Source organism: Sebastes fasciatus, chromosome 21 (assembly GCF_043250625.1).
Source record: "Sebastes fasciatus isolate fSebFas1 chromosome 21, fSebFas1.pri, whole genome shotgun sequence".
NCBI classification, from domain to species: Eukaryota; Metazoa; Chordata; class Actinopteri; order Perciformes; family Sebastidae; genus Sebastes; species Sebastes fasciatus.
Window position 1 is genome coordinate 501,917 of NC_133815.1, and position 21,946 is coordinate 523,862.

Below are 21,946 nucleotides of genomic sequence, written 5' to 3' on the forward strand. Positions count from 1 at the left end.
ATTTAATTGTATTTAAGTTGTAAAAATGTATTATACTTTATTGATATTTTATTAATCAACTTTGTTATGTAATTCATTTGTAAATTTGTATTTTATTTTATATTTATTATTTTATTGTATTTAAGTTGTATAATTATAATAAATGTTATTATTATTATCATTTAATTGTATTTAAGTTCTAAAAATGTATTATATTTTATTGATATTTTATTAATCACCTATTTTACTGTAATTAATTTGTATATTTTGATTGTATTTTATTGTTATTATTTTATTGTATTTAAGTTGTATAATTTTATTATATTTTATCGTTATTTTATTAATCACCTTTCTTGTAATTAATTTATATAATTCTATTATATTTTATCATTATTATTTTATTGTATTTAATTTTTATAATTTTACTATATTTTATAATAATTGTATTAATCACTTATGTTATTCTATTTAATTTGTATACTTTTATCATATTTTATTGTTATTGTATTTAATTTGTAAAAATGTCTTATATTTGATTGTTATTTTATTAATCACTTATTTTATTGTATTTAATTTGTATACTTTTATTATATTTTATTGCTATTTTATGAATCCAGTTTTTACTTCACTCTGTTTTACTACTGTTGCTGTTATTATAGCTTTTTATTTTATTTTATTACATTTGTATAATTTTATCGTCTCAAATGATCACATTGTTGAATTGTTTTTGTCTTTTCTGTTGTTTTGAAGTTCACACTAGTTCTGTCTGATTCTCGGCTTGTCAGTCATCTGTGACGCTCTTTGAACTGCACTAACCTGTATCAAAGGTGCCTTATCAATAAAGTTTGATTGATTGATTGATATACTTAGTATTTCTATTTTCTGCTACTCTCTTCTTCTACTCTTCTCCACCTCAGAGGGAGATATTGTACTTTTTACTTTGTGCTCATTTATTTGAATTGTACATGCTCTTAGTGAATAAAGCTCTTCAGTCCTATTGGCTCTCAGCTGTGATCAGCGACCAATCACAGCTCGTCATGGTTTATATATTGAGTCGTTTTTATCCAGCTGTGATCAGACTGCAGAGCCACACCAGCTGCTCCTGAACAGGATTATTGATCTTTTCTTCTTTGTTATTGACTGATTGATTGACTGACTGACTGACTGACTGACTGACTGACTGACTGACTGATTGACTGACTGACTGACTGGCTGATTGACTGACTGACTGATTGATTGACTGATTGATTGATTGATTGATTGATTAATTAATTGTCATCACAATGGCGCCGTTGTCCATCCAATCAGGAGTGAGATACGCCAGAACTCTGCTGCCGGAGACTCTGGTGAGGTGGGTGAACCAAACTTGTCCTAAGAGTCGACGTCCGACTCTCGAATCTTCTCGAATCTTCTCGAATCGGAGGATTAGACGAGCGCCGTGCGTAATTTGGCACAATGAGTCCATCAAACCAACCGGCTGTGCGTAAAGGTCTTTGTGTGTGCGTGAGGTGTGCTTTGGTCTGTCCAGGGCAGTACACAGTAGGTGGAATTATGCAGGTCATTTATTGAAGCAAAAGTAGCAGAACTATAATGTAAACATACAAGTATATTTAGTATTTAGTCAGATATTAAGTGTACTGTGGGAGTTACTTATGTGGTGCTTTGTCTGCTGAGAAGTATTGTTGGATTGATTATTCTAGATGTTTGCTTTATCTAGATTAGATTTTGCTAGTGTTTTATTTGGTAGTTATTTGTTTGGTTTAATTATTATTATTATTATTATTAGTAGTAGTAGTAGTAGTAGTAGGTATAGGTACAGGACCAGCATGCACCTGAGAAGAGATTATTTCTTTGTTCTTTCATTTGCTTGCTCGTTAATGGAGAAATAAATCATAAGAAACTCAGAAACCTTTCATGGACAATAGACTGTTTTACCTGCATATACCACATACCCATGGTGCACCAGTGGCCCTTTGATTTAACACTGATTTTTCGGACAATTGGCCTAGGCAAAGTAAAAGTATAGAAGTATCATCAAAATGATACTGGCGCCCAGTGGTGGAAGAAGGTCTACCAGTACCAACCATGTCATACTAGCTTGTCGTGAAGGACGCTAAATAATGCTCCAAACTTGCACTACATTTTGTTAGAATTTTCTATATTTATTATTAATTTATATTTATATTTTTTATTGTTATTATTTAATTGTATTTGAATTTTAAAAATATATTATATTTTGTTATTTTATTTATCACTTATTTTACTGTATTCAGTTTGTATATTTTTACTATATTTTATCGTTATTATTTTATTGTATTTATGTTGTATAATTTGATTCTATTTTATTGTTATTTTAATAATCACCTATTTTATTGCCATTAAGTTGTATAATTTTATTGTTATTATTTTATTTTATTTAAGTTAATATAATTTTATTCTATTTTATTGTTATTTTATTAATCACCTATTTTATTGTAATGAATTTGTAAAATTTTATTAAATTTTATTGTTATTATTTTATTGTATTTAAGTTGTTAAAATATATTATATTTCATTGATATTTTATTAATCACCTATTTTATTGTAATTAATTTTTATAGTTTTATTATATTTTATTATTATTTTATTAATCATTTATTTTATTGTATTTAAGTTGTATAATTTTATTATATTTTATTATTATTTTATTAATCACTTATTTTATTTTATTTCATTTGTAATTTTTATAATATTTTATTGTTATTATTTTATTTTTCTGCAGCCAGTGACCTCGTAGTTTGATATATAATGTGTTCATGTTTTAATAACCTGGCAGGTCTGTATCAACAGTCCGGACCACCATCTCTCGACACATCCTGCCCTCGGCTCAGCCTCGCTGTTTTAAGGCGGCGGCGGAGTCTGGTGGCGTCCTCTCTGGACGAGCTGCTGGAGCAGGTGAAGGTCACACTGTGATGTTACATGAAATTCATATTCACACACGTTGAGAGGCTGTTTTTGAGCTGATGTCTGACAGATTCTTGGTCCAGATGGAATCGGTCGCTGTACTTGGATTATGGTGCGGTTCAGGGATCGGCTTGCTTTGTGTTGCGTCTTAGGCGGCGAGGGTGTTCGCGTTGTCCTGCCACTTCCTGACTCTGGTCCTGGAGGACGACGGGACTCTGGTGGACTCGGAGGAGTTCTTCCAGTCTCTGCCCAACAACACGCCGCTGATGGTGCTGGAGAAGGGAGAGATGTGGATGCAGAACAAGGTGAGCATCACGACAAAATACAGAACTAGAAGGGTAGTCGGAGGTCGCAGAGCCATCTTGGTTTTTGCTCATCGCCATCTTGGTTTTTGGTAATCGCCATCTTGGTTTTTGCCCGTCGCCATCTTGGTTTTTGCCCGTCACCATCTTGGTTTTTGCCCGTCGCCATCTTGGTTTTTGCCCGTCACCATCTTGGTTTTTGCCCATCGCCATCTTGGTTTTTGGTAATCGCCATCTTGGTTTTTGCCCGTCGCCATCTTGGTTTTTGCCCATCGCCATCTTGGTTTTTGCCCGTCACCATCTTGGTTTTTGCCCATCGCCATCTTGGTTTTTGGTAATCGCCATCTTGGTTTTTGCCCGTCGCCATTTTGGTTTTTGCCCGTCACCATCTTGGTTTTTGCCCATCGCCATCTTGGTTTTTGCCCGTCACCATCTTGGTTTTTGCCCGTCACCATCTTGGTTTTTGCCCGTCGCCATCTTGGTTTTTGCCCATCGCCATCTTGGTTTTTGGTAATCGCCATCTTGGTTTTTGCCCGTCGCCATCTTGGTTTTTGCCCATCGCCATCTTGGTTTTTGCCCGTCACCATCTTGGTTTTTGCCCGTCACCATCTTGGTTTTTGCCCATCGCCATCTTGGTTTTTGGTAATCGCCATCTTGGTTTTTGCCCGTCGCCATCTTGGTTTTTGCCCGTCACCATCTTGGTTTTTGCCCATCGCCATCTTGGTTTTTGCCCGTCACCATCTTGGTTTTTGCCCGTCACCATCTTGGTTTTTGCCCATCGCCATCTTGGTTTTTGCCCGTCGCCATCTTGGTTTTTGGTCGTCTCCATCTTGGTTTTTGCTCATCGCCATCTTGGTTTTTGGTAATCGCCATCTTGGTTTTTGCCCGTCACCATCTTGGTTTTTGGTAATCGCCATCTTGGTTTTTGCCCGTCACCATCTTGGTTTTTGCTCGTCGCCATCTTGGTTTTTGCTCATCGCCATCTTGGTTTTTGCCCGTCACCATCTTGGTTTTTGCCCATCGCCATCTTGGTTTTTGCCCATCGCCATCTTGGTTTTTGGTAATCGCCATCTTGGTTTTTGCCCGTCACCATCTTGGTTTTTGCTCGTCGCCATCTTGGTTTTTGCTCATCACCATCTTGGTTTTTGCCCATCGCCATCTTGGTTTTTGCCCATCGCCATCTTGGTTTTTGGTCGTCTCCATCTTGGTTTTTGCTCATCGCCATCTTGGTTTTTGGTAATCGCCATCTTGGTTTTTGCCCGTCACCATCTTGGTTTTTGTCCGTCGCCGTCTTGTGTTTTGCTCATTTAAAACCTTTTATAAGTGTAGCTTCCATTCCTCTTAAATCAAATTATTCATTTTAAATATTAAAAACGTTATTTGTAGTTTCAACACTATCAGGTGTCATTTCTTTCCCCACATGGTGTCCCTCTCTGAGAGTCAGCTGGATGTTTAAAAGGTTCATGTACTCGTACTTTCTCCAGTTCTTCTTGCTGTACTGGTTTGAGGAGATCCTGCAGACTGAAACATGGCCTGTGCGTGTTTGGATTCGTCATAAGGAACGTTCTGCAGGATTTTATAGCTGATGTCTTTTAGTTTCTCTTAAGTGAGGCAGTAAGATCCAGGCATCACATCCAGGTTTGTGTTGACTATTCGTTTCAGATCTTCCCGAGCTTCCGTCAGCCAAAGAGGAATGGGATCGCTAAACTGACCTTTGACCTCTACAAGCTGCACCCTAAAGACATCCTGTGCTGCCTCGCCATCAAGGCCACTCTGTGCGAGATGTACACGCTCTCCTACGACTTCAGATGCACCAACATGAAACACATCCTGAAGTGAGTTGACCTCTGCTGACCTCTGCTGGTGATCTGAGGGAGCTGCAACACAAGTCTGATCATGTTCAGTCTGCATTCTGACCTTTTTCACTTTACTTGATTCTTATCAAATGTGTGCCGTGTGTTGGTGGGAAGTAAGTACATGAACTCAAGTACCGTACTTAGAGCGGCAATCCTTAAAGGGATAGTTTGGGTGTTTTGAAGGCCACCAGACTCCATTGACAAAAACAGTAATCTTTTAAAATGTTACCCTCGATGCAGCGTTAGAGCAGCAACTCTGTTCTGAGAGGGAAAATCACTGTTTTTATGAATGGAGGGCTTTGAAGAGAGAGATATGGAGGCTTCAGTTCCCCGTCAGAAAGGGCCGTCTGACGGCGAGGTAAAGACGTGAAAATATTCTAAATACAGCCTACACTTAGGTGACACTTAGGTGACACTTAGGTGACACTTAGGTGACACTTAGGTGGGTTTTGCACATAGCCATCTTAGTTTTTTCCCCGTCACCATCTTGGTTTTTTGGCCGTCACCATCTTGGTTTTTACTCGTCGCCGCCTTGGTTTTTGCCCTTCGCCATCTTGGTTTTTGCCCTTCGCCATCTTGGTTTTTGCCCTTCGCCATCTTGGTTTTTGCCCTTCGCCATCTTGGTTTTTGCCCTTCGCCATCTTGGTTTTTGCCCTTCGTCATCTAGGTTTTTGCTTGTCAACATCTTGGGTATTGGCAGAGGTCACATTTCATGTAGGTATATGATGAACCCAATAAAGTTTAAGTTAAGTTTAAGCTCTTGCTCTGAGCGTCTAATAATGCCACAGCGTGAAATGACTTGCGAAAAAGCAATAAATGTGTATTTATAACACACAACATTGGCGTGTTATTCACATGCCATTTGTTGATACCAGGCTGTTTGAGTCCATCCAATAGACGCAACAACATCTTGGCTAATCCTCCCAGTTCAGGTACTTTGATGTCTTACTGGTGTCTTTCTGAAATCTCTGAATCTGAAGACAGTTTGTGTGTCTTCCTGTCTTCCTGTCAGGTCGCTGCTGCGCTGCCTCACCTACCTGACCAGACTGACCGGCCAGCTGCTGCTCTGCATATCTTCATCATTACTGCAGTTCACCAGAGAGGACGACTGCTAGTGTGTGTGGTAATCCAGCTTTCTGCCAAAGTGGGACTGAGTGTATAAATCCCCTCCAGCGACCAGCTGAATCATCAGTATGTGTGTATGAGACTAAATGTAAGCTTTTAAATGGCCACTCTGTTTTTATCTGAATGATCTTCCTCTTCCTCTTCCTCTTCGTCTGAGCATGTCTGAACGCTCTAAATGTCTATATCGTGTGTTACACTGTGTCACATTGTTTTCTGGATGTTTTCTGATTGGAGTCGTGAGAGTTCATATTTAATGCCAAGAGAAAAAGTTGGGAGCTGCGAATGTGATTAAAATCTGACTGTAAACCGAACATATGAATAAAGATGTGCTTTTTTTACGTTATCTAAATCTGCAAGTATCTAAAAACCCGAAGATCTCACGCTTTAGATTTAATGTCCATTTCCAGAACACAAGATGTGACCACAGACTGTTTATAAGAAGTGGACGGAGTCACCGCGACGTCACCCGTTGGTTTATGGACTGCTGTTTTGGAGCCTCGAGTTCGGCATTTTGTCCGTCACCATCTTGGTTTTTGGCCTTCGCCATCTTGGTTTTTGGCCTTCGCCATCTACGTTTTCAGCGGCCGCCATCTACGTTTTTGGCCATCGTCGTCTATGATTTTGGCCATCACATTTTGGTTTTAGCTTGTTGCCATCTTGGTTTTTGGCCATTCGTGTCTTGGTTTTTGACCATCGCCATCTACGTTTTTGCTCGTTGCCATCTTGGTTTTTGGCTGTCGCCATATAATTAACTTTGATGAAGTGAAAACACACAGTGATTAAAGGGTTAAAGTTGTTAAAGACTGAAACACGGACAACTCCCAGACCGGACAACGCCGTGGTAGCGACCTGTCAATCACCAGGTAGCCCCGCCCTAAAGCATCCCCTGCTTTATGGTCTATCTGACTCTAAATGGGATCATCATTTACTAAATGAACATCATGCTGTATTGAAGAAGACTTGGAACATAAACTCATGTTTACAATGTTTACTGAGGTAATAAATCAAGAGAGAAGTAGACAAATGTTCTATCAGACTTCTATAGAACCAGAGGAGTCGCCCCCTGCTGGCTGGTAGACAGGATGAAGGTTTAAGGCTCTTCAGCGTTGACTTCACTTCTCAGACTCAGAAGTTGGCGCCTGGTGGTGACAGGTTTTTAAAGAAGCAGCTTTAAATGTGTACAAAGGAGTCTCTAACTGCAGATCCACACCCCCATAGATCAGTTAATTCTCATCCAAAGGTCACCAAGTACAGAGTGATGTTTTATATTTCATTGTCTGCTTTGAGTTACTTTCTTTCCTACAGCTTGTTCTCTGTCGGATGAAGCAGTCATCAGGGTTTTACAGCTCTCAGTGCTGTGTAAATTGACACTGCTGCAGGCCTCAGCAGCAGCTGACCCGTGCTTCATCATGTCTCTGTGGGAATGTCCGGCACATGTTCCCTCACTGGGTCTCAGGGCGTTGATTGGACAGTTTAGAGAGACATGTAAGTGACTAGTTCACTACTCTGGAATCACACATTTCCACATAAGTGTGCATCAGTTTGAAGTATTGAAGTATTTCTGTGGGACAAACAAAACAAAGACGGGTTTTATGCTGAGTGGGACAAACTGGGGTGGCCCCTCAGAGGGCGTGGTCTGGTGAAAGCATGTGAGAGGAGGAGGAAGAGGAGGAGGAAGAGGAGGAGATGAAGCTCCCGTTTAACAGACCGGCATCCGGCAGCGGGAGGACCGACAAAACCCAAGACCAGCACTCGAGAGAGAGAGACCGACAGGAGGAAAGATGAGGGAAATAGTTCACATCCAGGCCGGACAGTGTGGGAACCAGATCGGGACCAAGGTAGGTTGAAGCTCTGATATTCAATGTGTGAGTTTGTTCTTCTCTGGCATCACTGAAGCTTTCTTATTATACATTCTTCCAAATTACAATTACAAAGAAGTATGTTCTTGCACTGAAACACTCCTGCTGCCGTGTCCTGACTGTACGGACACACAACAACGTGATCCAAACCAACACAACTTTAAGCTTCCAAAGATGACAAACGTTTCGTATCATTTTGTGTAAAAATTATGCAAAGCCACGTGGAATATGTTTGAATGTTTCACTCATGAGAAGCTTTAAAACTACTTCCATGTTAATGGATTGAGGTGTCGCCTCTAAGTTCATTAAGTCCAGTGCAACCAGCACTCTCATTATGGAATAACACTGATTAACAGGAATATAGATCCTACCATAAACACATATCGTACAATAAAGCTTTATAACGCTAATAATTTAGGATCTGTCTTATCTGATACGGGACTTTAACAAATACGTTTGCAGTAAATTCAATTAAAATACCAAAGTTATGATGAGACTAAAGGAAACTGAATTGAATCTGTGATTTTCAGAAGTTTAAGAGAAGTTCTTTATTTCCTTGTAAAGTTTTGACCTTATTCTCATATTATTACGACTTTTTTTCTCATAAAGTTATGTCTTTATTTTTTGTAATATTCAGACGTTTTTTCTCGTAAAGTTATGACTTTATTCTCATAATATTACGATTTCTTTTGTCTAAAATGGCTCTTTTGGTGGTAAAGGTCACTGACCCCTGGTCCAGGTAAAGGCTCAGTTCACCCAAATCATAAAAAGACATAATTTCTGGTGTGTAGTCGTGCAGATCTCTGAGTCAGAGGGTGTGAGCAGCGTGTCAGTAAACGCACCGTACAGACAGGAAGTCACCAGGTCTTCTTCTTCTTCTTCTTCTCTTTTTCTGCTGCTGCTGCGGTGATTCGGATCAGTTCTGGGAAGTGATCAGCGACGAGCACGGCATCGACCCCGCGGGGAGCTACGTGGGTGACTCGTCTCTCCAGCTGGACAGGGTCAACGTCTACTACAATGAGGCGTCCTGTAAGTACAACACCACAGTAGAGGCGTGAGAGCGATGACTGCTGATGGTCTGACTTTGGTTTCTACTGGAAATAAATCACATTTCACCTCTGAAACCAAAAGAAAAGCTGCTCAGGGCGCTCAGGGAGACGTAGACATTAAGTCGTCTGAAAGTATTTAAAAAGAAACAACTGATGCTGAGGAGGACCGGTCTCGTTTCACAGGTTAAAAACATTTTGGTGCCAGAAAGTGACGACTCTTCTCTGTTTGTGCAGCGCATAAATACGTCCCCCGGGCCGTGCTGGTGGACCTGGAGCCAGGAACCATGGACAGCGTACGCTCAGGAGCCTTCGGACAACTCTTCAGACCGGACAACTTCATCTTTGGTAACGATCGCCGGCTTTTCCTCAACACATTTATTCAGGGTCTGATTCAGTTGGCAAAAAAGTCGTAATATTACGAAAATAAAGTCATAACTTTACGAGAAAAAAAGTCGTAATATTACGAGAAGAAAAGGAAATAACATGTAAAATTACTACTTTATAATATTCTGACTTTATTCTCTAAATCTCAGATTTATTTTTTGTCCTCAATGTGGCCCTAATACTCCGTCGTACCGTCGTACCGTCGTACCGTCGTACCGTCGTACCATAGACCTACAACAATGATAAACAAAGAACAGTTATTCATTCTTTGCCTAAAATGGCTCTGTTGATCGTGAAGGTCGCTGACCCCTGGCGTAGCGTGATCTCGGTTGTTCGGGTCAGTGGAGCCAGACAAGGAGAGGATGCCCTGGGTGTGTTGAACTTCCTGGTTCAGGCCTCTGGAGCAGCAATTCAACTTTCCAGCTTTAAATCTGCAGCGTAAACAGAATGAAAAAGAAATAAACGGACGTCTCAGTAGAAGAAGCTCTGTCCGTCTGCCCCCCCACCCCTCCACCCACCTCCCAACCCCCCACCACCGACAAATGTGTCACCAGTCGAGTGTGTGTCTGCACGCACATTCCCATCTGTCGTGGCGATCATTTTACATTTCACACGTGGTTCTTTTTCTCTGTGCCGATCGGTTGTCTGCAGGTCAGACGGGTGCCGGGAACAACTGGGCCAAAGGTCACTACACGGAGGGGGCGGAGCTGGTGGACTCGGTTCTGGACATAGTGAGGAAGGAGTGTGAGCACTGCGACTGTCTCCAGGTGATGAAGGACTTCATGCTTTCTAGATGTTTATGTGTCAACCTGATCTCTCTGAAGGTGTATAAATAGAACGATTCATCATGTCGCATTTTAGGCTTTTTGCGTTTTTACGAGGGCTGTCAAAGTTAACGCTAATAACGCGTTGATATTCCAGAGGTTGTAGCGGGTAGTCACTTTATGCTCCTCTGGGAAGCAAAAAAGTTTAATAAATATTCATCATATTGTTATTGTTCAACACAGGACATTAAAATTATGACAATGGAATAGAAATAATTTAGTTTTACTTTTGTAGGCGGACGTTTTGTAGGCGATAAACGTTCTTTGGTCGTAGTTGGAGTAGTTTCAGTTGGTGGCATTCTGCAACCTCGCCACTAGATGCCGCCAAATCTGACTCACTGCTCCTTTTATAGAGCGCTGTTAGAGAGAGCCTGAGATTCATTCATTCATTCAAACTGACTGTAAACTACAGCTGCAACTCTCTACTATAAATTCATGATTGATTAGTTTGTCAAACACTGGCTGGTCAAAACGATGCATTAATGTTCCAACAAGACTCTGGTTTACTGGTAGAGATGCATAAATAAAGACATTGATCCAATCCATCCGATCAGCATCAACTAAAGCTGCGGTAATAACGCAAATTCATTTTAACACCACTAATTTCTTTCAACACATTAACGCAACTTGTGATTTTTAGGTTATAGCGGTTCAGTTTTAAAGCCAGAGTGAAGATACTGGTATCATGTGAAACTAGAAAACCTGAAGGATCCATTGGTATTGAAAAACATATCTGATAAATTCCCATAAAAAGTCGGTAAAAAGTCTGAAAAAAAGTCTGAAAAATGTCAGAATAAAGTCCGAATATTTTTCGAAAAAAAGATTCGAAAAATGTCTGAAAATGGCCAAAAGATAGCCTGAAAACTTCCGAAAAAAAGTCTGAAAAATGTCGGAAAAAAGTCTGAAAAATGTCCAAAAAATAGTCGGAAAATCTTGGAAAAAAGTCAGAAATATGTTGGAAAAAAATATCCTCAAAATGTCTGAAAATGGCCAAAAAATAATCTGAAAATGTCCAAAACAAGTCAGAAAAATGATGGAAAAAAAGTCAGAAAAACGTCAGAATAAAGTCCGAAAAATGTTTGAAAAAAAGATTTGAAAAATGTCTGAAAATGTCCAAAAAATAGTCGGATATGTTGGAAAAAAGTCAGAAAAATGTTGGAAAAAAATATCCTCAAAATGTCTGAAGATGGCCAAAAAATAACCGAAAAATTACCGAAAAAAAGTCTGAAAAATGACAGAAAAATAATCTGAAAAAGTCTGAAAATCTTTGAAAAAAATCTGAAAATCTTCGGAAAAAAAATTCTCAAAATGTCTGAAATGGCCAAAAAATAATCAGAAAATGTCCAAAACAAGTCAGAAAAATGATAGGAAAAATGATGGAAAAAAATTCAGAAAAACGTCACAATAAAGTCCGAAAAATGTTAAAAAAAAAGATTCGAAAAATGTCTGAAAATGGCCAAAAAATAACCTGAAAATATCGGTAAAAAAGTCTGTAAAAAGTCAAAAAAATTGTCTGAAAAACTCTGAAAAATGTTCAAAGAAAATCTGAAAATCTTTGAAAAACAAATTCTCAAAATGTCTAAAATGGCCAAAAAATTATCAGAAAATGTCCAAAAAAAGTCGGAAAAATGTCCCAAAAATAGTCTGAACATTTTTGAAAAAAAGTCTGAAAATCTTTGAAAAAAATATTCTCAAAATGTCTGAAATGGCCAAAAAATAATCAGAAAATGTTAAAAAAAAGTCGGGAAAATGTCTGAAAAAAGTCTGAAAATGGCCAAAAAATAACCTCAAATTACCGAAAAAAAGTCTGAAAAATATTGGAAAAAAAGTCTGAAAAATTTCAAAAATATAGTCTGAAAAAGTCTGAAAAATGTTCGAAAAAAATATCCTTAAAATGTCTGAAAATGGCCAAAAAATAATCAGAAAATGTCCAAAAGAAGTCAGACAAATGACAGAAAAAAGTCAGAAAAAAATCAGAAAAATGTTCGAAAAAAATAATTAGAAAATGTCCAAAAAAATAGTCTGAAAAATGTTCAAAGAAAATCTGAAAAACTTTTGAAAAAAAGTCTGAATAATCTGAAAATGTCCAAAAGAAGTCAGAAGAATTACGGAAAAAAGTCTGAAAAATGTTCGAAAAAAATAATCAGAAAATGTCCAAAAAAAGTTGGAAAAATGTATGAAAATGGCCAAAAAGTAATCTGAAAATGTTCAAAACAAGTCAGAAAAATGACGGAAAAAAGTCCAAAAAAAGTCTGGAAAAAGTCTGAAAATGGCCAAAAAATAATTTGAAAATGTCCAAAACAAGTCAGAAAAATGACAGAAAAAAGTCTGAAAAATGTTCGAAAAAAAGATTCGAAAAATGTCTGAAAATGGCCAAAAAATAACCTGAAATTACCGAAAAAAAGTCTGAAAAATTTCAAAAATATAGTCTGAAAAAGTCTGACAAATGACGGAAAAAAGTCAGAAAAAAGTCTGGATAAAGTCCGAAAAATGTTCGAAAAAAATAATTAGAAAATGTCCAAAAAATAGTCTGAAAAATGTTCAAAGAAAATCTGAAAAACTTTTGAAAAAAAGTCTGAAAAGATGTCAGAAAAAAATCAGAAAAAAGTATGAATAAAGTCTGAAAAATGTTCGAAAAAAATAATCAGAAAATGTCCAAAAAAAGTCTGAAAAATATCGGAAAAAAAGTCTGAAAAATGTCCAAAAAAATAGTCTGAAAAAGTGTGAAAAATTTTCAAAAATGTATGAAAATGGCCAAAAAGTAATCTGAAAATGTCCAAAACAAGTCAGAAAAATGATGTAAAAAAATCAGACAAAAGTCTGAAAAATATTATTAAAATGTACAAAAAATGTCCCAAAAATATTCTGAAAAAAGCTGAAAAAGGCTGAAAAATGTCCAAAAAAAGTCTGAAAAACGTTCGAAAAAAATATTCTAAAAATGTCTGAAAATGTCAAAAAACTGTCCGGAAAATGTTCGAAAGAAAGGCAGAAGAAAACCTGATGAATCCATCAGGTACAACCATGTCATACTAGCTTGTCATGAAGGAGGTTAAATAACGCTTCAAACTTGCGCTAAATAAAAAAAAAAAAAAAAAAAAAAATCACATATCGCACTGTTGAGCCAATCATTGTCACCGTAGACAGCCGTAAGCAGACCAAAACATGTCCGTAGCGCAGAGTATCAAGAAGGCTGCTGACAGCTGGTATCAAATGTCAGATTTCTAATCTATTTTAGATATTTGATTTATTCAAAGTTCTCGTCTGGCAGCTCGTATTTAGACAATATTTAACATTTGAGAACTTTGTCTGATCTTGTTGAATGAAAATCAAAGTAAGGTATAAACAAGGAATAGTTTTTGGTATCTGGACCACAACTCAGGTATCGTTTCGTCATGATGAAGAATAAACCTACAGCTCCATGGGTCTGAGGTCATGCACGTCTAATGAAAGTACCAAATAATTACATATAAATATCATAAGCCTGATCTACTGCACGTATCTGACATCTTTCTGGTCACTGTTGTTGCTGTGAAATAAACAACTTCCGGCTGTAATTCTGCCTGCAGGGTTTCCAGCTGACTCACTCCCTGGGGGGGGGCACCGGCTCCGGCATGGGCACCCTGCTGATCAGCAAGATCCGGGAGGAGTACCCCGACCGGATCATGAACACCTTCAGCGTCATGCCCTCACCCAAGGTATCGGAGGGGTTCAGCACTGAGGGATGGAGGGCTGGATGGGTAGAAACCAAACCCCTGATGCTAACTTTACATAGCGGCCAAACGGCGGCACTGCAACCTCCGTGTCCGTCACGTGATGCCGTTGGGCCCAAAAAGACTTTTCCCATCTAGACCAGCGGTCAGCAACCTGCAGCTCTTCAGCTTCTCTCCAGCGGCTCTCTGAGGATTATTAATAACTGTTCTTTGTTTACATTTTCATTTTCATTTCTCATTGTTGTAGGTCTATGGTACGACGGTACGACGGAGTATTAGGACCACATTGAGGAAAAGAATACATCTGAGATTTAGAGAATAAAGTCGTAATATTAGTGTATATATATATACACTAATATTACGACTTTAATCTCTCTCTCTCTCTATGTATGTATATATATGTATATATATATATACATACATAGTAGTATAGTAGTACTAATTTTACAATTTTCTTTTTTCTCGTAAAGTTATGACTTTATTGTGTAAATCTCAGATGTGTTTTCCCTCAATGTGGCCCTAATACTCCGTAGTACATTGTCTCTTTGGCCCTCACTGCATTAGACTGATATACTCTATACTTAGACTATAAACTGAGTCACCTTCATCACAGTGATCGGATGTTTTGCGGCTCCAGACAGATTGTTGTGTCTCTTTAGATAGTAAAGGTTGCTGAGCCCTGGTCTAGACTTTCATTGGGAAAGAGACGTCTGTAACTCAGACGATCATTTATCTTGAGGTGAATCATGAATCCAGCGTTATTCTGAACTCCACTTCTCTGTTTCTCTTTCACCTCTCCTCCTCGCTGACACGCCAACACGTCTTTAAACGGATCTCCTGTTGACCCATCAGGTGTCGGACACCGTGGTGGAGCCGTACAACGCCACCCTGTCGGTCCACCAGCTGGTTGAGAACACAGACGAGACCTACTGCATCGACAACGAGGCCCTTTACGACATCTGCTTCCGCACGCTGAAGCTCACGACGCCCACCTACGGCGACCTCAACCACCTGGTGTCGGCCACCATGAGCGGCGTGACGACCTCGCTCCGTTTCCCCGGGCAGCTCAACGCGGACCTCCGCAAGCTGGCCGTCAACATGGTGCCCTTTCCCAGACTCCACTTCTTCATGCCGGGGTTCGCTCCTCTGACAGCGCGGGGCAGCCAGCAGTACCGAGCGCTCACCGTCCCCGAGCTCACCCAGCAGATGTTCGACGCCCGGAACATGATGGCGGCCTGCGACCCTCGCCACGGACGGTACCTGACCGTCGCCTGCGTCTTCCGCGGGCCCATGTCCATGAAGGAGGTGGACGAGCAGATGCTGAACGTCCAGAACAAGAACAGCAGCTACTTCGTGGAGTGGATCCCCAACAACGTCAAGGTGGCCGTCTGCGACATCGCTCCCCGGGGGCTCAAGATGGCCGCCACCTTCATCGGCAACAGCACGGCCATCCAGGAGCTGTTCAAGCGGATCTCAGAGCAGTTCTCCGCCATGTTCCGCCGAAAGGCCTTCCTGCACTGGTTCACGGGCGAGGGCATGGACGAGATGGAGTTCACAGAGGCGGAGAGCAACATGAACGACCTGGTGTCCGAGTACCAGCAGTACCAGGAGGCCACCGCCAACGACGGCGAGGAGAACTTTGAGGACGAGGAGGACGAGATCGTCGAGTAAGGAGATCGAACGTGTCCGGTAAAAGTCTGAGGCAACACTGGTAGAGGGATCGCGGGATGTCAGAGTAATAACATTAAGTAATTCGGAATACTACGAGAATAAAGTCATAACTGTACGAGAAAAAAAAAATAACGCAAAATTACTACTACCATACTACTATATATATTTATATATATATATATATATATATATACACTAATATTATGACTTTATTCTCTAAATCTCAGATGTATTTTTTTCCTCAGTGACAAACTTCATAACGTCAACAATAATAATACTGAACTTTTTAGGGAATCTATTTTATAAGTGTCCGACCAACAGTCAACGTTGGTTTCTTTAGACGCTGACGAAAGTCTTTCTCCAACTTTAACCACGTAGTTTTTGTGCTTTCACCATAGAGGCACCACAATAATAATAATAATAATAATAATAATAATAATAGTAATAATAGTAATAATAATAATAAATCAGTAATTGAATGCGGTGAATGTGTGCAGTAGGTGTCATAAATGCACGGACATACACAAGGTGGTAAAAGTCGATGGTGGAAAGACGACGCTTGATCCCGGTCAACCCTTTTTGTATTGTGTTTGAGTGTTTGTTGTTTTCAACATGTGATTTTTGTACCCGTCTCGAGTGTCTGCAGAGAGGTTGAAATAAAAGCTTCTTTCAAGGCCTTGCACTGTGACAGTAAGTTCAGTACGTTACTACCTGGTTATGTTTAGGCAACTACTTCTCATGGTTTGGGTTCAAATAAGAACGTCTGTTACATAACTTATATACGTTATTTAAAATGAGTCAAAGTTGACTTTTGGTTTCGCACGGGACACAAACAGCGATTTCCTGGGTGACGGTCCTGTGTTTGTTGGACCCATCCATTATACTACATCACCTGACTTCCTTCTTTATTCTTAAATTATTTGGGGATAAAATGAGGTTTAAATGAATTCCTTATTGCACACTGAGTATCCTGCTATGCAAATAGTTTCCTTGTTTGGTGTTGTTGAGCTCTCAATTTGCTGGACGTGATTGTAATTTAATTTCTTCACTCTCAAAGCATTTAAAAATATCACATTTTAAAACTAAATTCCAATTCTCTGGGACACTTTAAGGTTTCGATCACGGATTTTCTGCCTGGTTCGACATGATCTGCTCAAGTTGGTGCATATTTGACCAAAAAGACCTGACTCTTCTTTATATGTAAAACGTTCTGTTGACAAAACGTCAAAGTGCAGCTGAACTGCTTCCTGTTTGCTCCGGATTACACCTTAGTGTCTGTTACACTAAATACTGCCAGCTGTGAGTGGGTGTTGCATCACTTTTTGATCAGATGGTTCCTGCATTCAAACTTTTTTTTCAGTTTTAGACTAAAATCTTGTGCAGCTGCTTTGTATTGAAACCAAATTGAACTGGATTTGTTAAGTTTAGATTTCTCTGTTAAACTACGGTGACCAGACGTCCCGTTTTCAAGTCGATGTGTCTTGAGTCTGGACACTCCAATATCCCAGTTTTCAACAAACAGAATAAAACTCACCAACACCGTCGTCGTTAGTCTTTCCAACAATCTCCAACTCTGGTTTGGTCAAAATAAACTCTTGTTTCACCGAGTTTGATGTCAAAATATGCCGACTGTACACGTCGTCTCGAATGCGTGCGTGAACGTGCGGTACCCTTGAGGGTCCCCGTTTGGGGGGTTTGAAAATATGGTCACCTCATGTTAAACAGGAGAATCTGTGAAGTGTTGGAGGTATTGCTAAATGCTTTAAATAAAGAGTTTTGTTGAGGTCACTGCTTTAGGACCTGAAGTCAGCTCACTGTACCGACACAGCACCACATCAGCCCGTCAACGGCGTGTTAATCTCCCTCGTGTGTGTGGGACCTGATTTCCCAGCAGTTCTGTTTGTGCGGTGGATTATGTGGACAAAAAAAACGCTCGGCTCATGTCTGTCGGCCTGAGCTGATGTCTGCGGATCTATTCTCCACCGGCGGGCTCTTTGTATCTCTGCAACACGAGGCATTCAGCAGACTCGCGTACAGTAGAGTGATAATCAATCCACTCAAAGCGTTGCTATCGCCGCTATGCGTCATCTACCGGACAGTTCGTCTGGTCCTCGCTGTTTCAAAAGGCTGTTTGAGAGCTAAGACTGTGTTGTAGGGGTAGAAATAGGGGTAGGGTGCGGGGCTAAGGAATGTATTATATCAGTGACGGCACAAACGTCCAGCTGCTGTCTCGCCTGTCTGAGTCTTTTTTTCTGGGGGAAGCAGCATAGCATATTCCCACGGATGTGTTCACATTGCAGTCAATACAGACTACACGGTGTACACATGACGCTCCAAAAGCAAGAACAACGTTCTTATTGCACACTAAATGCAAAGTATCGTGTCATTCAAGCCCCTTTTAGCACGACCAGGCTGAGCAGCAGGTTAAAGCATTGAAACAAACAGTCTAACGTGCTGCTGGCATCCTCTGGAGGCTGCAGCGTTTATTACAACCAACCAACAACATGATGACTCATCTATTCAGAGAGTCTGACCAGTAGTGGAGGTGAAGGTTTGTCCTGAAGGTGGTGAAAGAGCAAAGGTCATGCAGTCATTAAGTTCTGAAGGGTTCGTTCTTTGGAGAGACGGAACGAGAAAAGAACATTTTGAAAACTGAATTGAAACAGATACTAGAAAGCACACAGCAACTGTGAGGACGTGGCAAGGAGAGCAGGGCTGATGAGAGAAGTGGGAACAGGTGAGTCGGAGGGCGGGGCGGGCAGTCAGAGGGCAGCCAGTGGATGGTTGGAGGATGTCAGATCTGGAAAGAGAGAGGAGAGTACATGACCTGGGGGAAGTGAGCAGGGGCTGGAGACATGGACGGAGAGCCGGGCTGCGGTCCAATAGTCCTTTTTCTCTCAGGACGGTTCCTAACGGAGTGAAATGACCCTCTCAGTGTCTCAGTAGCAGCCATGATGAGAGGAATGTTGAGGAAAGGAGCTTCAATGCTTCCTTTATTATCTCCTTTAGCAGAGGATACACTGGAGCATCCTTTACCAAAGGAAAGGAGAGAATAACATCCCACAGTTCCTTGCGACCGCAGCATTTAAAGCGACGCACCATTCGGCCGTTCATGATAACAAACAATATGCTCATCCTGCATATTATTTTCATACGCTCATATACTAATTGGGATTCATGTTTAATATGAGTGGACAGTGACAACCATTTAGTTTCACTTTATTTTTAATTAATTATTTATTTTGAACATGTAACAAATACCTCAGTAAAACACAAAACAAGAATAACTAATAAAACAATCAATTAACAAATAATCAACATAAATACATATTACATGTCAGTATCTGATCCTACACCTTCTCCATAACTCCAACTATTAACTTAATATTTATCCTATATTCCTGTTTATTGGTAATGAAGTGATGTTTATCACCGGTTGTCCTCGTTAGGTCAGATGATCTTTATGATCTGTTGATAGAGTGTTCCAGCAGCAGGAGGACCTGTGGTATCTCTCTTTAACACACCGCGGGTGAAGCAGTCTGTCACTGAAAGAGCTGTTTAACAACGCGTGTTGGGAAGTGGCGCCTTTTGTAGTCCATCTTCAGAACATTGTAGTTTCATCACAGCAGACCTGCGTCATTAACATCCGCCGCCGTCGCATCATAATGACGGAGCTTAAAGTGAAAGAGCAGTCGGATTCTCTCAACACCACCGCTGTCTTTTCCTGAGTCCTTCTGAATTCTCCTTCTCATCTTTCCTTGACCTCATGACATTTTCCATCGAGGTCAAGGTGAAGTGGTCAGGAAGAGACGTCATTTTTGGACTTTTCGAACGCAGCCCTGGTAAAACAACCAAGAGACTAGACAGTCCTCATCGAACAAAACCAGCTCCATGAAGAAATGGTTCTCCCGGTCTGGTGTGGAAGACCTCAGCCTCATCCAGCAGCAGCTTCGTGCTTTTATTGATTAAGTTTCTCTAACACAGTGTGAGTGACAGGACAGGTTTAATGTAACTGAGTTTCTCTGTTGTTCCTTCATCAGGAGCTGGGAGGCGGAGCGGCAGTTTGACGAGCCAATCAGAGAGCAGGAAAGCCCAATCAATTAAAGGCAGAGGCGGGTCGTCGTCTGGGAAAAAAACCTGCAATGTGAATGTTCGGCCGATGAGACTGGTATCAGTCGCTATACGCCCCATAGATGTGGGTCATTAGGGGCCTACTGCACTAGTATTGTAACCACAATGGAAAAAATACTTTCAAGTGAAAATTCAGCGTCAACATATCGAAGTAAAGACTCAGAAATAAAAAAAGAAACCAGTTGATTATTCCTCGTCCAAAATACAGCAATGTGTTTCCTCTTTAACCCTCTGAGACCCACGGTAGACCCGTTTCTGTCTTTCTAAGGGGGGTCAAAGGGGTCTTTAGGGGGTGTGTCAAGTTGTTCTAGTCATAAATCACTAATACAAAAATAATGTAATGATTACAATTACTAGTGAAAGTGTATAAGGGTTTAGAACATGATGATAGAAGTATATGTTTGATCCATCCATCCTCTGAATGCTCTAGGTCTCTAGTCTGATCCATCCATCCTCTGAATGCTCTAGGTCTCTAGTCTGATCCATCCATCCTCTGAATGCTCTAGGTCTCTAGATTGATCCATCCATCCTCTGAATGCTCTAGGTCTCTAGTTTGTGGCTGTAAAGTTTCTTGAGGATGTGATTATCCTAGAGGTCACCACAAGGTCATTTTATACAGAGAGGTCACGTTGGTCAAGGTCACACATGAATACAGTTGGGCTCATTGGATCTACAAGAAATTCAAGACTGTTTAAGGACCCCAGTATGCAGAAATAGAATTGTATTATTCTAGACATCTGTGTGTAAAGTCAAAGTTGTGTTTTTTATAGTTAAAAGTTAAATGTTATTATATCATTTATGGGAGGTTTTTAACTGGATGTGTGTAAAATACGGAGCAGATATTCACTCACTGGGTCTATTGTGAGGTATTGACGGTAACATGTCTGGTTTATAATATCTTTACTGTTGATGCAGTGCAACTGATTTCCCTTTTGGAACTACACGTGTACTCAGTAGTGGATGATTGTATTATTAAAACACATTGGTGCTGTTTGTTGAGTTCAGTTGCAGCCTATTTTCTCTCTCTTGTTTAACTTTCTAATTTTCTCCACTCTTTCTCTCCTTCTTCTTCCTCATCTCTTCTGCTGATGTCATCATTTGCTGTAATTGTCGGGTGCAGCCACCAGGAGGCGCTGCAGCACAACTTATTATACAGCCTGATGAACATTCAACATAACAATGGGCGGATTATGAGACAATGGGCCTCTCCTACAAGGAGCAACACACACTGACTTTATAGTTGTTTAGCCTCTTCTTGTTTCTCTGTTTTGCGTCTGTATGTTGTTGTATTTGTCTGTTTGTGAACATTTGGGTGTTCTTGTTCTGTGTCTCTTTGTGGTCATTATGCGTTTTTGTGGTCATTTTGCGTCTCTCTATAGTCGTTTTGTGACTCTTTGTTGTCATTTTGAGTCGATTTGTGGTTGTTTTGCACCTTTTAATAGTCATTGGGAATCTTTTTGTGTCTCTTTTTAGACGTTTTGGTGTCTTTAAAGTCGTTTCGTGTCTCTTTGTATTTGCTTTGTGGTCGTTTTTGTGTCTCTGTGTGGTCATTATGTTTTTGTGTTCATTTTGTATCTCTTTGTGTCTTATTGTACTTGCTTTGTAGTCATTTTGAATGTCTTAGTGGTTGTTTTGCACCTTTACATAGTTGTTGTGAATCTCTTTGTGTCTCTTTGCAGCTGTTTTGCATGGGGGGGGGGGGGGGGGGGGTTGTGCCCGGTCGGCCCGTTCAGTAATCCATACATGCCAATAACTGCATATAAGCTGACATATAAGAACACTCTGACTTTATGCAGTGATGCAATCAGCCAGCATTTCAAGGGTAATTTGTGTGCGTGTGTGTGTGTGTGTGTGTGTGTGTGTGTGTGTGTGTGTGTGTGTGCATGCCAATACCTCCAATGCAAATGCATGCATGTATTCCAATGAATAATTCCACATCTTGGCTTCTTCTCTCCTGCAAAACAAATTCACCTCCAACTGAACTTCAGGAAAGATAAAGGTGAAAATCTCGGAGACATTTGCTAAGCCAGCAACTTTCTGAGTATGTGTTTTAGTCAATGAACGTACCGGTGAGATAAGTAGCTGCCCCTAACGAGCGACCTCAGATAATTGG

General features: G+C 40.2%; 2 protein-coding genes across 4 annotated transcripts; both read left to right on the plus strand.

Annotated features, from left to right (window-relative positions):
- Window positions 1-1,070: 1,070 nt before the first annotated feature.
- Window positions 1,071-6,526, plus strand: cidea (cell death inducing DFFA like effector a). The gene is given in 6 exon segments (XM_074622329.1): window positions 1,071-1,330; window positions 2,795-2,860; window positions 2,862-2,913; window positions 3,075-3,227; window positions 4,887-5,059; window positions 6,093-6,526. Coding segments are annotated over 6 exon segments (615 nt in total). The 5' UTR covers window positions 1,071-1,262; the 3' UTR covers window positions 6,196-6,526.
- Window positions 6,527-7,702: 1,176 nt separating this feature from the next.
- On the plus strand, window positions 7,703-20,338 carry tubb6 (tubulin, beta 6 class V). Of its 3 annotated transcripts, none has more exons than XM_074622313.1 (7): window positions 7,703-8,043; window positions 8,985-9,093; window positions 9,348-9,458; window positions 10,149-10,264; window positions 13,888-14,016; window positions 14,884-15,698; window positions 19,743-20,338. In XM_074622313.1, exons 1-7 carry the CDS (start codon window positions 7,987-7,989, stop codon window positions 19,804-19,806), a joined length of 1,401 nt encoding a protein of 466 aa, XP_074478414.1. In that variant the 5' UTR covers window positions 7,703-7,986; the 3' UTR covers window positions 19,807-20,338. The 3 variants fall into 3 exon arrangements, 2 of the variants coding, with proteins under 2 accessions (XP_074478414.1, XP_074478412.1); XR_012592208.1 differs by lacking the exon at window positions 19,743-20,338 and adding an exon at window positions 16,174-16,390 and having other exon boundaries at window positions 7,706-8,043; window positions 14,884-16,143; XM_074622311.1 differs by lacking the exon at window positions 19,743-20,338 and having other exon boundaries at window positions 7,706-8,043; window positions 14,884-16,390.
- The last annotated feature ends 1,608 nt before the right edge of the window (window positions 20,339-21,946 follow it).